The sequence below is a fragment of the Salmo trutta genome, chromosome 29 (genome assembly GCF_901001165.1).
Source record: "Salmo trutta chromosome 29, fSalTru1.1, whole genome shotgun sequence".
Taxonomy (NCBI): Eukaryota; Metazoa; Chordata; class Actinopteri; order Salmoniformes; family Salmonidae; genus Salmo; species Salmo trutta.
Genome location: NC_042985.1, coordinates 24,882,701 through 24,897,503, shown reverse-complemented (window position 1 = coordinate 24,897,503; position 14,803 = coordinate 24,882,701). Strand labels below are relative to the sequence as shown.

The window sequence follows — 14,803 nt, the reverse complement described above, 5'->3', positions numbered from 1 at the left end:
GTCCATGACTTCTGTTCTGAACTAGTCCATGACTTCTGTTCTGAACTCGTCCTTGACTTCTGTTCTGAACTCGTCCATGACTTCTGTTCTGAACCAGTCCATGACTTCTGTTCTGAACCAGTCCATGACTTCTGTTCTGAACTAGTCCATGACTTCTGTTCTGAACCAGTCCATGACTTCTGTTCTGAACCAGTCCATGACTTCTGTTCTGAACTAGTCCATGACTTCTGTTCTGAACTCGTCCTTGACTTCTGTTCTGAACTCGTCCATGACTTCTGTTCTGAACCAGTCCATGACTTCTGTTCTGAACCAGTCCATGACTTCTGTTCTGAACTAGTCCATGACTTCTGTTCTGAACCAGTCCATGACTTCTGTTCTGAACCAGTCCATGACTTCTGTTCTGAACTAGTCCATGACTTCTGTTCTGAGCCAGTCCATGACTTCTGTTCTGAACTAGTCCATGACCTCTGTTCTGAACTAGTCCATGACTTCTGTTCTGAACTCGTCCTTGACTTCTGTTCTGAACTAGTCCATGACCTCTGTTCTGAACTAGTCCATGACTTCTGTTCTGAACTAGTCCATGCACTTGTAGCAAGAAACTTCTCTACATTGCGGCACTTCCTTTTTTCAACATTGTCTGAGCTTTCTAGAGATGTTGTCAATGTGGGTCAGGTAGTTTCCTACTGACATTGGGCTCTGAGAGCAGCTGAAGTGTGCATGTATGGGTGTTCTGTGTTACAGTAACTCCCCCCCCCCCCCCCCCCGTACTGGGTCAGACTCTCCAGGAACTCAGCTGTAACTCATGAAAATAGCTGTATAAACAGTGATAGAGGGATTACATGTACTGTATTTACATGTAGCCTTCTAAATATAAATACTGTTTGATGATGAATACTGATGATCAAATTCATTGTGTCTTAATGGAATCACAATTAGATTAATGGATTATTATGTATATTTTCATGAATCCATAAGTCAGAATGAATTGGATGTTTCATCCTCCAAACTTTAACACACGTGTCAAACTCATTCCACGTAGGGCTGAGTGTCTGTGGGTTTTCGCTCCTCCCTCGTACTTGATTGATGAATTTAAAGTCACTAATTAAAGAACTCCCCTCACCTGGTTGTCTAGGTCTTAATTGAAAGGAAAAACCAAAAACCCAAAGACCCCTGGACCTCCATGGGATGAATTTGACCGCACTGCTTTAACAGGCCATGTTGTCTGGCTTCACCCCGTCATGTATAATTTGGATTTAAATTTGGAAAATATGTCTAGTGAGATCTCTCTCTTCAACATCAAATGTGTTACTTTTCTGTTTACACTAGACTGTGATGTGGTGTGGCCAAAACCACATTACTGCTTCTCGTGAGTGCAGCTATTAGCATACCGTAAATAGCATTAGTAAAAAAAGTTCTCAACTAAACCATATTGCACAGTGTTGCACACTTGATTTAATGCAAGGATTCACAAATGTGTGTATACTTTAAAAGCAAAAATGCTGTCTACTGGTATAAAGGTAATTGTTGCATGTGATGTGGGAGAGCCGTTGTCTTTGCAGTTTACCACTCTGATAATGGAATTTATATGTTTAAGGTAATGTCTAAATGATTCCACCCTGAAAACGTATAACTGAGTTATTATAAGACTAATTATCTAATGTGTGTGCATAGGACAAGCTAAGACTTTACTATTTAGCAATGTAAGTGAGACATTTAAGGAAAAGAGAAACTGTTAACAGACAGCTTGTGACAGACGACTTGTGAACACTGTGAAACTAACAGGAAAGAGGTCTCCCCACCATTGGGCTTGCAGTAGATTATCTAACATGTAGCAGGATATGATAAGCAATGTATGTGATGGAGAAAACTTGTCAACAGCATTGACAGTGTTAGAGAAGAGGAGGGGCATTTATATGACCAAATGTGAGGTATAAAAGGCTATGTGCATTGTATAATTTTCAGAGCCCTCGTGAATAAACATTCTGATTATTGTAAACTGGGCCTCCGTCTGTTTCATTCAACCAGAATCTTACATACTCTGGGGTGCAGACTGAGTAGTTTAATTGAAGTTCAGTTTATGAACATTGGACTTGAAAATTCTCGTAACACACTCAGAAGTGGTTATGTCTCCAACACTACCCCCAGAGAAAGTTTTCACAGGATTCCCCTTAGGAAAATGTGGTGCAGGACTTTTGACAGGCAACATTTGAATTTACCGGGCATTTGAGAAATTTACTGGACCCATACGCATTGGGTGCGTAACCGGATTAAGGCGTCCACCCACGGTGCTCAGAATGACAGAAATTACATTTAGATTATGGTAATTCATATTAACAGAACATGCAAATCTAGAATTCAACGATGTGCCTTCCTTCTTACCGAATTCTGATGTTCAATTTGAACATGTTAGAATAACTGTCCATTTACTTTTCCTCAGCCAACAAGATGAGTAACGAACAGCAAAACCACTAGCCTATGTCAATCTACTATAGTAGAGAAGTTTAGGCTACCCATTCTGTTGGTCAGCTTGTCCAGAAAGAAATAGCCTATTCCAAACGGACTCTGGGACAGTTGTGGGACGATAGATTCCAAATGCATGAAACCAGTAGGCCTAGGCTACATAAAACAAATGTTAAAAAGCAATGAGTCTGATGCAACAGATCAAAACGTTTAGCTTAATGTTAATAACATATTATTTCTTCACATTCTCAGCGCAGCAATGCGCACAAGGCAGTAGGCTACGCAAAAATGTTCATTCCATAATGCAATTAGTGGGAAAACACCATTGTCAAAAGGACACTGAACATGCGAGTGGTTTCATGTAAAAATATCCATTAGAAATGTGCGAGGCGATCTAATAGGCTACTTTTGAAGCAAGGTAAGACATGCCTCATATGTATTGGAACTTTCAGGTTTCAAATAAGTATATGTTTTCAAAATGCATATTTCCTCCAGCTCATTGCAAAGTGGTGCCGCGTTCAAGACAACTTGAAAATAAAAAAACGGGGAATTTTTTTTTAACGGTCATCCAACTCGGAATTCCAAGATCACTGACGTCATGATTTGACCTGGTATTTTTCAGAGTTCCCAGTTGTATTGAAAGCACCACAAGACAGCAGCAGCAGCGCTTGCGCTGTCCTGACGACAGATTTTCCACTCAAAGGCTCTATCTGTATGCTATATGGGTGGGATGATAAATAAAAAGCATAACGAATAAAATGTACACGAACCAATTTAATTCCACTAAATTATACGAAGTAAGCTATAGACCGATTTTAATTAAAAAAAAATGTAAACATGACCAGTCAAATGTTTTTACATGGACTAGTATTTCCATAAATAAAGAGGCCCGAAAGCATTATTTTGCTATGGGATTTCTTCTTATTCTACCGGCGGCAATTTTATTTCTTGACTTATCTATTTTTGATAGGACAAAAGCCGGCTATTACCGGATAACGGAAACCTTGTCCTGGAGGTAGTGTAAGAAACATCCCTTAAAGAGATTTGAATCTAGATTTGTGTCTTGACAGTTTTGAGCTACACAAGTATCTCTCCTGGACCTAGTTTGTGTTGTGGAAGAAGGGTAAAGAGGCCCCTTGCAAATGGAATGCCTTATCTCCCTAACATGTAGTGATGCTGATACACTGATGCTTTTTCAGTGACGCTGGGATTAATGACTGTGTTTGTGTGTGTCTGCAAGTATTGGGTGATAATATTATTAATCCTATGTGTCTGTCTGCAGGTATTGGGTGATTAATATTAATAATCCTATGTGTATGTGTCTGTCTGCAGGTATTGGGTGATAATATTAATAATCCTATGTGTATGTGTCTGTCTGCAGGTATTTGGTGACATCTATCACTTCCGGCACCGTTCTGTGGAGAAGAGGTCTCTGTCGGATCACCGAGGGACGCACGTCCATCTACAAAAAGAGCCTCAGGTAAGATACCTTGGGAGGAGGTGTGAGTGTGTGTAGATGATGTTGGGAGGAGGTGTGAGTGTGTGTAGATGATGTTGGGTGAGTGTATCAAAGCGGATGAGGAGGTTGAGAGTGAGTGTGCAGCTAGAGAGGGTGGAGGGATGTGAGTGTGCAGCTGGAGAGGGTGGAGGGATGTGAGTGTGCAGCTAGAGAGGGTGGAGGGATGTGAGTGTGCAGCTGGAGAGGGTGGAGGGATGTGAGTGTGCAGCTAGAGAGGGTGGAGGGATGTGAGTGTGCAGCTGGAGAGGGTGGAGGGATGGGAGTGTGCAGCTGGAGAGGGTGGAGGGATGGGAGTGTGCAGCTGGAGAGGGAGGAGGGATGTGAGTGTGCAGCTGGAGAGGGTGGAGGGATGTGAGTGTGCAGCTAGAGAGGGTGGAGGGATGTGAGTGTGCAGCTGGAGAGGGTGGAGGGATGGGAGTGTGCAGCTGGAGAGGGTGGAGGGATGTGAGTGTGCAGCTGGAGAGGGTGGAGGGATGTGAGTGTGCAGCTAGAGAGGGTGGAGGGATGTGAGTGTGCAGCTGGGGAGGGTGGAGGGATGGGAGTGTGCAGCTGGAGAGGGTGGAGGGATGTGAGTGTGCAGCTGGAGAGGGTGGAGGGATGGGAGTGTGCAGCTGGAGAGGGTGGAGGGATGTGAGTGTAGTTTTATCAATAACATGACTTCACCAGCCTCAACAGAGGGTGGGGGTTGGATTGGGCTTGTTGAAAGAGGATTCATTAATCTAGGGTCATACTGTAATGCACCTCCCATTAACAACACAGGTAGTGTGAGAGAGGTGAGAGGTGATGGAGGGCAGTATGTGAAAGAGGTTGAGTCACTGTAATGTAGCTAGGTTGGATGGGTTAATTTATATTCCATAACATGACTGGTGGAGCCGCAGGTACTTCACCACCTGTGGAGCGGCCATTAGGCAGGCAGCGGGGGTGAGGGTCGACGCAGAGGGGACCGCGGTGAGCTAACAACCACAGGGCAGAGTGCCAGAGACCTGAGCTCTCATTTATCACCCACTTTTAATGGATGTCTCTGACACCCTACAGCATCTGCCCGATCCGTTTCCTTTCCCTGCTTTACGTTAGGGCTGGGAGATGAGAACATCCTAAACATGTTACTCACATACACACATATACCGTGCTTGGCTATACTGTGGTGTCTAATGACCCCATTCTCAAAACACCTCTGAATAGATTAGGTTTCCAGTTTAATTTCTAATGCCTGTCTTCTGATGATTTCTCTTCCACTCCTAGTGTGTGTGTGTGTGTGTGTGTGTGTGTGTGTGTGTGTGTGGTGGATGTTTGAGTGATGGGGCCCTGTTTAAAAGGTCTGTGATTTCGTGTGGCTGGTGCTGTGTGTAGTTCACTCTGTGGTCTCCTGGTCTCACGTTTCCCTCTGTAGCTCTTTGGGCTCTGGCTGTGATTCCATGGCTGTGAAAGGCGAGCGTTTGAACCGCGGCACAATGAATGTCCTGCCATCTGCAGCAGCCGCTCAGAACTTCACTGTTTGTCACTCAGCGCAGCTCAGGTCCAGATGGGAAGATCAGAGAGAGAGGGCTTGTAACACAAACCCACAGACTGATGTCCAGGGAACTAACAAACTGACATTCCCTGGGAACCCACAATTGAAAATCCCCTGTAAATATAGGGTGTCATGGGAAGTCCATTGTGTGTTAAGGGAAGGACTAAGTGCTACTGCAGTCTGCCAGTGGACACCTCCCCTACCCAGCCCTGTTCCTGCCGACTGTAGAGAACCCATGTTTTGGTTTCCCAGCGTTATGGGAGGTCATTCAGCCAGCGAACTGTGGCCAAGTCTCGCCGCTGTTTGTCTTGAGCAGGTGCACGGTGGGAAAAGCGTTGTGTGGCCTGTCTCCTCTTACCCTTAGCAGCACAGCACCAAAACAACACTGTTCCCGCCTCAACCCCACTCCCCACCCCTCCGCTCACCACTCAACTGACGGGATTTCCTCTCTAGCCGCCACTCCATTTCCTGTTGTTGAATTCCTTTTCTCCCAGAGCACCTCAGAGAAAGGGGAGCCTCCTCTGCTCAGGTCAGGTCAGCCCTGTGGCCCACAGCAGTCACACTGGGGAGATGGATCCCAAACAAAAGCAGCAATAAACCCTGCTCAAAGACTCTCACATTACTGTGGACTAAACGGCCAGGGACTCTGCCAAAACTCAGTCTGGCTGACAGACCCCGCTGATCGGGGAGCTAATGCCTGGGCTTGGCCCGGCTGCTCATTCACATCTAATGGTGATGCATTGCTCTAATATCGTAAGACCATTGATATAGTGAAATTGTGTTAGTTAGGCCTAAATGATAAACCCATAGAAATGCCATCAATCCAGTCGTCAGTATTACCACAAGTCATTCCTGGTCAGGCCATGTGGTCAGGGAAAACCCCTGGACCTAATAATTCTACAATCCATACAGGTACCTTTACTACAGCCATGCTCTGCCATGGTAATAGTACTCTAGCTGTGGTTGTTGCTTTGGTGTGGGCCAAAGGTTGTATTTTGTTTGGTTGTGTTCATGTTTGTATATGGAGGGGAAGAGAGCAGGAAGGAAGGCACAGAGACCTGTGTGCTCAGTATCTGCTGGACAGCAGCGTTTAACCAAGCAGCCGGGGTCCTGTATGTGAATGGTCTGGAGCGAGGAGAAAAGCCGTCTCAGATAGCTGGCATCCGGACCCATTTATAATGGAGATCTTATCTGTTAACTGCTAGCTGGTTCCCTCTGTTCTGTTCCACCTCACTCGGTCTGTTTAACAATTCCCGGAGACTCCCTCTCTGGCTTGCTCCAATTTTTCCCTTTTCAAACATTTGCTTAATTATCTCTGTTTGCGATAGGGAAACTTTGGCAAAGGCCTTTAATTTAAGTGTAATGAACATTGGAAACATCTGTCTGTCTTGACTGAGGATCAGATGGTAATCTGTGGTAAACTAAAAACTCAGACAAAGTTAACTGCTCTTGTCTTATTGTGTTGATTTTAAATCCATCCATTCAAAATGTTTATTCACTCCCTGTCTCACATGAAATCTGTTGGCATGTGGACTAATATGTTGTTGAGTTGTGTTCTTACACTGGTACAGTCATGCCCTATGAGAGATGTATGACTGCGCATGTGCGAAAATAAATAAAGTGCATTTTCCCCCGTTCTGGTTAAGACACCAATGATGAACATGTGTGTTTATTCCTCCGTTAAGTAAACCGGTATTCCTGTCCTGAAGATGTCAGCACCAACAGGTTATGGGCCCAGGAGGGAACATGGAAGCCGATGGAATAGATTATATTTCGACGGAGATGAAAAAAAGTACGAGTTATGGGAGACAAAGTTTTTGGGGCACTTGCGTTTGCTTGGGCTAAAGGCCGCCATATTGAGCGTGGATGAAGATGAAGAAGACAGAGAGAAAAATGAAGAAGCCTACGCCGAATTGATACAGGTTTTGGATGATAAAAGCCTTTCCCTGATAATGAGAGAAGCAGCAGATGATGGGAGAAAAGCGTTGAAGATATTGAGGGAACATTATGCAGGTAAAGGGAAGCCACGTGTGATTAGCCTCTACACTGAACTAACTTCTCTTCAGAAAGCCGCTGACGAAAGTGTTACGGACTATATCATTCGTGCTGAGACGGCTATCACAGCACTGAGAAATGCTGAAGAGACTTTAAGTGACGGGCTGTTGATTGCAATGATTCTGAAAGGTTTGCCCGAATCATTTAAGCCGTTTGCCATCCACATAACGCAGAGTGACGAGCCGACAACTTTTGGCAAGTTCAAAACCAAGTTGAGGAGCTATGAAAGCACCGAGAAGTTTAGCGCCATTTCCACTGACGACAACGTGATGAAGGCAAGTAACATTAAAGTTAGCTGGCCAAGAGGGAGAGATAAAGGGACCGAGATAACCTGCTTCAACTGTGGCCAGAAAGGGCACAAGGCCCGGGAATGTACCGTTACTGGAGAGCGCAAAGAACGGAGAAAGTGGTGTAGTTTTTGCAAGAGCTCCACTCATACTGACGCAAATTGCAGACGAAAAAGAAGAGACAATGTGAAACAAGCAACAGATGCTGAAAGCCACACATTTGCATTCAGAATAAGTGACTGTCAGGTTAGTGGACTGAAACAGAAAGGGCTGATGGTTGATACGGGAGCAACGTCACATATAGTCACGGACATCGGGAAGTTTAAGGAGTTTGACGAGACTTTCAAACCGGAAAAACATTCCGTGGAGCTGGCTGACGGAACAAGAACGAATGGTGTCGCGGAGAGGAGAGGTGCAGCGGAGGTTTACCTGAGAGACAACACGGGTCGTCGGGTAAAAACAACGCTGATGAAGGCGCTGTACGTGCCGTCGTTTCCACAGGACATTTTCTCTGTTAAAGCAGCGACAGCCAACGGAGCTTCAGTCAACTTTCGACAGGGGTGTAACAAGCTCATCCACAAGAACGGTACCACTTTTGACATCGAGGAGTACGATAGACTTTACTATCTTAACACTGTAAGTGATGAATATGATGATGGATGTCATGGGTGCTATGATATTCACACATGGCACAAAATTCTTGGACACTGTAATTTTGAGGATGTGTCAAAGTTAGAAAATGTGACAGAGGGAATGAAAATCACAGGTAAAATTGACAAATCTACCCTCAACTGTGAAATCTGCACTCAGGGAAAATTTGTTCAGAGCAGAAACAGAGAGCCTGATGAAAAAGCAAAAGCGGCTCTTGAGCTTGTGCACACTGATTTGGCTGGCCCTATTGAGCCAGAGGCGAAAGATGGGTTCAGATATACTCTAGCATTTACGGATGATTATTCAGGGGCAGTTTTTGTGTATTTCCTAAAAGCAAAGAGTGATACTGTAAAAGCTACTGAGAAGTTTATTGCTGATGTGGCCCCTTATGGGAAAATAAAGTGTGTCAGGTCAGATAATGGCACAGAATTCACAGCCAAAGAGTTCCAGTCACTGCTCAGTAAGAACGCCATAAGACATGAAACTTCAGCCCCTTACTCACCCCATCAAAATGGGACGGCTGAGAGAAATTGGAGAACATTGTTCGAAATGGCAAGATGCATGCTACTTGAAAGCAACCTACCAAAGAACTTGTGGACATATGCTGTAATGATTGCTGCAGTAATTCGCAATAGGTGTTACAATAAGCGTGTAGGACAGACTCCACACTACATGTTTACTGGGAGAAAGCCTGATCTTTCAAAGATGAAAGAATTTGGATCTGTTTGCTATGCATATAGACAGAACAAGAAAAAGTTAGACTCAAGATGTGAAAAGGGTATTTTTGTCGGGTATGATAAAAATAGTCCAGCATACCTAGTCTACTACCCAGACACTGGGAAAGTTCTTAAAAACAGATTAGTCAAGTGTGTTACAAAAGGTGTAGTCGAACACCAAACTCAGACAGATTTGGAAATCAGTGATGATCTTCATGGGGAGAGATTTGAAAACCCCATGCCGAAAGCCAAGATGGCAGATCAAAACTCAGAAGAGACACAAGATGTGCAAATTGAGACATCAGATGGTCAGAGTCCACGCTATCCAGACAGAGCGAGGAAGAAACCCCAGTACTTAAAAGACTATGAGTGTAAAGTGAAATGTGATGACCAGATACCACCTAGTGTTGACTACTGCTACAGAGTAATGTGCAATGCACCACAAACCTTCAAAGAAGCAATGATTTCACCAAAATCAGAGATTTGGGCTACTGCTATGAAGGAGGAGATGGATTCCCTTAGGGAAAATGATACATTCACATTAACCACACTGCCAGAGGGTAAAAATGCAGTGGGGGGCAGGTGGGTCTATGCGGTCAAAAACAGTTCAGATGAGACTGAGACATACAAGGCAAGATATGTTGCAAAGGGGTATAGTCAAGTGGCAGGAATAGACTATAAGGAGACTTTTTCTCCAACTGCAAATATGACATCAGTACGCTGTTTGATGCAGCTAGCAGCTCAGTATGACTTAGAGTTACATCAGATGGATGTCAAAACAGCATATCTACATGCTCCTATTGACTGTGAAGTGTACATGGAGCAACCAGAGGGTTTTGAAGTCAGGTCAGATACAGGTGAGCAACTAGTCTGCAAACTGAACAAGTCACTGTACGGCCTGAAACAGTCAGGAAGGAACTGGAACAAAATGTTGCATGATCACCTTAGTGAAAATGGTTTTACACAGAACCCAGCTGATCACTGTGTTTATAACAAACAAACTGCAACAGAAAGGATCATTTTGATAATTTGGGTCGATGATCTAATTATCGCTGCTAGTGATAGTGACTCACTCACAAGTGTAAAAGAAATGTTACGTGAAAAATTTAAGATGAAAGATCTTGGGAGGCTTGGACATTTCCTAGGCATTGATTTTACACAAAGTGAAGGGAAAATAAAGATGAACCATACAAGGTCAACACCATGTGAACAAAAAAAAAAAAAACTAAACTCAGTGATGGTAAAATAAGTATTGAATATTGTCCAACGGCAGACATGGCTGCAGATGTTTTGACTAAACCTGTAACGAAGTTCAAAAATGAAAAATTCTTGGGTTACATGTTTGGAATATAAACTGACATTTGTGAGATGAATAACTGTAAGCTAAATGTGTTGATAAAGTTAGGTTGAATACGACTTGTACAGTATAAGAGCAAGTGGGGGTGTTGGCATGTGGACTAATATGTTGTTGAGTTGTGTTCTTACACTGGTACAGTCATGCCCTATGAGAGATGTATGACTGCGCATGTGCGAAAATAAATAAAGTGCATTTTTCCCCCGTTCTGGTTAAGACACCAATGATGAACATGTGTGTTTATTCCTCCGTTAAGTAAACCGGTATTCCTGTCCTGAAGATGTCAGCACCAGACTAACACAAGCCCCATTAATGCTGTTTCTGGGGGTGATCCGTTAGGCTAATTGAAGAGAGCAGTCATATGGAAAGGATTGGTTGCTCCATGTGAGGTTTAGCCTACCCATCCTCTATGCAGTCAGGCGCTACTGATAACCCTGTGCATCTTGAGAGGGGATTTAGTTACTCTGGGACGCTCTCTGTCATGGCTGACCTGTTTTAATCAATAACCTCAGAGATACTGACCCCCTCCCCCAGGCTGACACTGTCTGAGCTTAGCAGGCTGTTCATTAACAATCCAAAACCTCAATTTCTAATCTCATCTCCCCTGGTTGAACTGGATGGAGGTTTTCCATCTGGAACATCAAGGTAACAAACTATCAACAGTGTTCTTTCTGGTTGTATTGTGGTTGGCAGAGTTCGTGATGGCAATGACAGGCTCCATTGGCAAAATGCAGAGGGTAAACAGTGTTGCCCTGAGTTACCATAGAGACTGTTTTCATGCAAAGTGAGGTTCCTCCCTAATGTGCTTCGTGTGTTCTCAGTACACACACCACATAGTGAGCCCAGTACCAGCAGCTAATCTGCATGCCTGACTGAGTGTGCTTGAGCTGTGATTAAGGGGTCTTGTAGCAGGCCTTGTTAATGCCTTGTTTGCAGGAGAACGAGCTCAGACTGTGGAACGGTGCAATTAAAGGGGTCTTCTCCCTCCCTCTTTTGGCCCTCTCACACTCTGCATGGCTGACCTAGCCTCATTCTGTGGCCGCCAGTAAATCGCAGAGTAAGAGACTTAACAGTCAGGGGAAAACCATGTTGCTTCTGGCCATGCAATATCACTGTTTCCTTTTTCAACTTTTGTTTTTGATGACCCCGGTCGTCATTGTTCTTGTGGAGCTGGTGAGTGTAAAGCTGATGACTGGTCTGTGGGGAGCTGGTGAGTGTAAAGCTGATGACTGGTCTGTGGGGAGCTGGTGAGTGTAAAGCTGATGACTGGTCTGTGGGGAGCTGGTGAGTGTAAAGCTGATGACTGGTCTGTGTGGAGCTGGTGAGTGTAAAGCTGATGACTGGTCTGAGGGGAGCTGGTGAGTGTAAAGCTGATGACTGGTCTGTGGGGAGCTGGTGAGTGTAAAGCTGATGACTGGTCTGTGTGGAGCTGGTGAGTGTAAAGCTGATGACTGGTCTGTGGGGAGCTGGTGAGTGTAAAGCTGATGACTGGTCTGTGGGGAGCTGGTGAGTGTAAAGCTGATGACTGGTCTGTGGGGAGCTGGTGAGTGTAAAGCTGATGACTGGTCTGTGGGGAGCTGGTGAGTGTAAAGCTGATGACTGGTCTGTGGGGAGCTGGTGAGTGTAAAGCTGATGACTGGTCTGTGGGGAGCTGGTGAGTCTAAAGCTGATGACTGGTCTGTGGGGAGAAGAAAGAGGAAAGCAACACTATCGACTCTGTTCCATGACTGGATTAGAGACCTGGATTAGAGACCAATGGAAACTGTGTTGCTTCCTGACAGGAAGCCACATGGACTCATGGGTAATGGAGTGAAGTCGGATGATACATCTCAATAGTCTAACGTAGCTTCCTCTCATCTCCTTTCCATTACCTGCACTGACATTAAACTGGGACAGCAAATTCCTGGTAGGCGTCCTGCCATTTGGCTTTCACCTACCTTAGTGTCAGTGCAGAGACGAGGAGACATGGAGGGGAAGCCTCTTGTATTGTGATGCCCCCATAGACTGACCAGGGAGAGTGGTTCAGCCTCCCTAAACCTCTTCTCCTATCCATGCCCCACTATTTCATCTGATATCCCCTGCTGTAGGACACAGACAAATCCCCCATGTTATCTCTGTTTTCATATTGCTGCTGTCAGTACAGTAGCGCCCCACCCCCAGTCCCCCATTCTTCTTAATGTGTTGACCTTGTGAAGGGGCCACCCACTGTGGAAGCATCTGCTCCAGTGTGATTCTGTACATCTGCCAACCAGCAAGGGCCTTTCAACACTGATTCATGTAAACACGTTGAATTTCTCCCCCAATATTTTTTTACAATTATTATAATTTTTTTACTTCTGTACACCAATTATTGTTTGGAGGGCAGCGCATGAAGGTGCATGTTGTGTCGGTAGTTATTGACGCTCTTGTGGTTTGAGCTGTTAGCAGAGAGGGGGCTGCTGCGGTTCCTGGTTGTCCTTCATGCCTGCCTCTCTGTCCTTGCAGCAGTCTCTTGTCTCCCTGCTGCAGCTTCTCTTCCACACCCTTCTCTCCACTTCCCCCTCTGCCTGTGTCCCTTTCAGCCGCTCCACTGTACAGGGAGACAGCAGCCCGTAATGGGGGTGTGACGCAGGGTTGTCTCTGTGTGCAATCTGCCTCTGTCTACACTTTCTGCAGCACGCCAGCCGGTACTCCCAGAGAAGAATAGCTCAAATCAAATCACATTTTATTGGTCGCTTACAGTTTCTAGCTCCAACAGCGCAGTAATACCTGGCAAAAATAATAAATAAAACACAATGCACACATAATCCAGAAAAATCCTTCCCTGCCTACTGTTATTACCAGGGCTTTGTGTGGGGAGGCATAGCACAGCGAGGAGGGAGACTGAGGACAAAGACTGGGTGTCGTAGTGTGTGTGTGTGTGTGTGTGTGTGTGTGTGTGTGTGTGTGTGTGTGTGTGTGTGTATATCCTCCTTTCTATCTTAATGTGGATTTTTGTTTGTGGGTCTGTATCTGTCTGCATTAATGTGATATATTGTGTGTGTTTCTGTGTTCTTCTGTGTGTCTGGCCCCTTATCTGGCCTCATCTAGCAGTTGTAATTAGTCTCAGCCTAGGCCGTCGTTAGGCTCGGTCTCTAATGAGGGGCTCCTGAATATGTATGTTAGAACTGCTGTTGCCTTTATCTCTCTCTGCTGTCATCCCGCTCTGCTTGCTGAAACTAGATTTCTCTTTCATTCGGGGGAAACGGTGACCCTGATGTTCCCTCCTGCTCATCGTTATTCCTTATACCCTGTACTAATGGTCTTCCTCTGGTATAATGAGTGCCGTATTAGCACGGTTACTTCAGTAATGGCCCTCCTCTGGTTGAAATCCCTGTTACTAGTGGAGTAGTGGCGTTCCCATCCGCATATTAGCATGGTGTGCGAGTCTACTTAAAGATGGAATCCGCAGTAGGGGAAATGGCGCCACTGTCTGCCCCACGGCTGTTGTTATTGTTTCTGTTTTGTTGACGAAGCGGATGTGAGGAGCCTCGGCCAACGTAACCAAAAAATTGCAGTACACATTCTGCTGCTTCTCGCCAGTACAGTTGTTTGCAATAACTTGTTTGTGGTAGTTTCGCAAACTAATGTGGCAGCTTCACCATTAAGGATTCCAGTTTTAATGGATTGTCCAAGCTGAATGTAATCACGTCTCTCTGTTTGATGCTGTGACTGATGCCTTTCTCTCTCTCTCTCTCTCTCTCCTCTCTCTCTCTCTCTCTCTCTCTCTCTCTCTCTCTCTCTCTCTCTCTCTCTCTCTCTCTCTCTCTCTCTCTCTCTCTCTCTCTGTGTGTGTTCGTTCCTCAGGTGACGTGGGCAGAACAGCAGGTGGTGAAGAGTAGGAAGAAGAGGGACATCTACACAGAGCCCTCAGACCCCAAGTTTACCCAGCAGTGGTACCTGGTGAGTAGACCAAGTCTGGCTGACGTTTAACAGTCACTTTATTATCTCTCAATAGGAAAAATATGAGGAAGAATGTGTCTCAAATGCGTAAGGAGAGAAATCAATACCCACTCTCAGCGCTTCATTGCTGTCATAAATAAGCCACAATGGCTTCCTCAGTGTATGGACTGAAATTTCAGAAACAACCTCTCGGACAACTTCAGACTACTGCCCATCACTGAAGACACGGTGTTGTCAGGAGACACAGTTCAAACCTCTTCTCAGTTGATCAGTAATTCCTCCCTGTGCTCGGCTGTGTGCAATGTTATGTCTGGATGCACAGGGCTCTAT

The 14,803-nt window shown here is 45.1% G+C and overlaps 1 protein-coding gene across 2 annotated transcripts in view; it reads left to right on the top strand.

The window, feature by feature from the left end:
• LOC115167187 (furin-1) overlaps window positions 1-14,803 on the top strand; it is a 99,094-nt gene that overhangs the window by 52,559 nt on the left and 31,732 nt on the right. For both annotated transcript variants that reach the window (XM_029721361.1, XM_029721360.1), the window contains exons 3-4: window positions 3,842-3,940; window positions 14,378-14,473. In XM_029721361.1, the coding sequence (XP_029577221.1) occupies window positions 3,842-3,940; window positions 14,378-14,473 (195 nt within the window). The remainder of the gene's footprint in view (window positions 1-3,841; window positions 3,941-14,377; window positions 14,474-14,803) is intronic.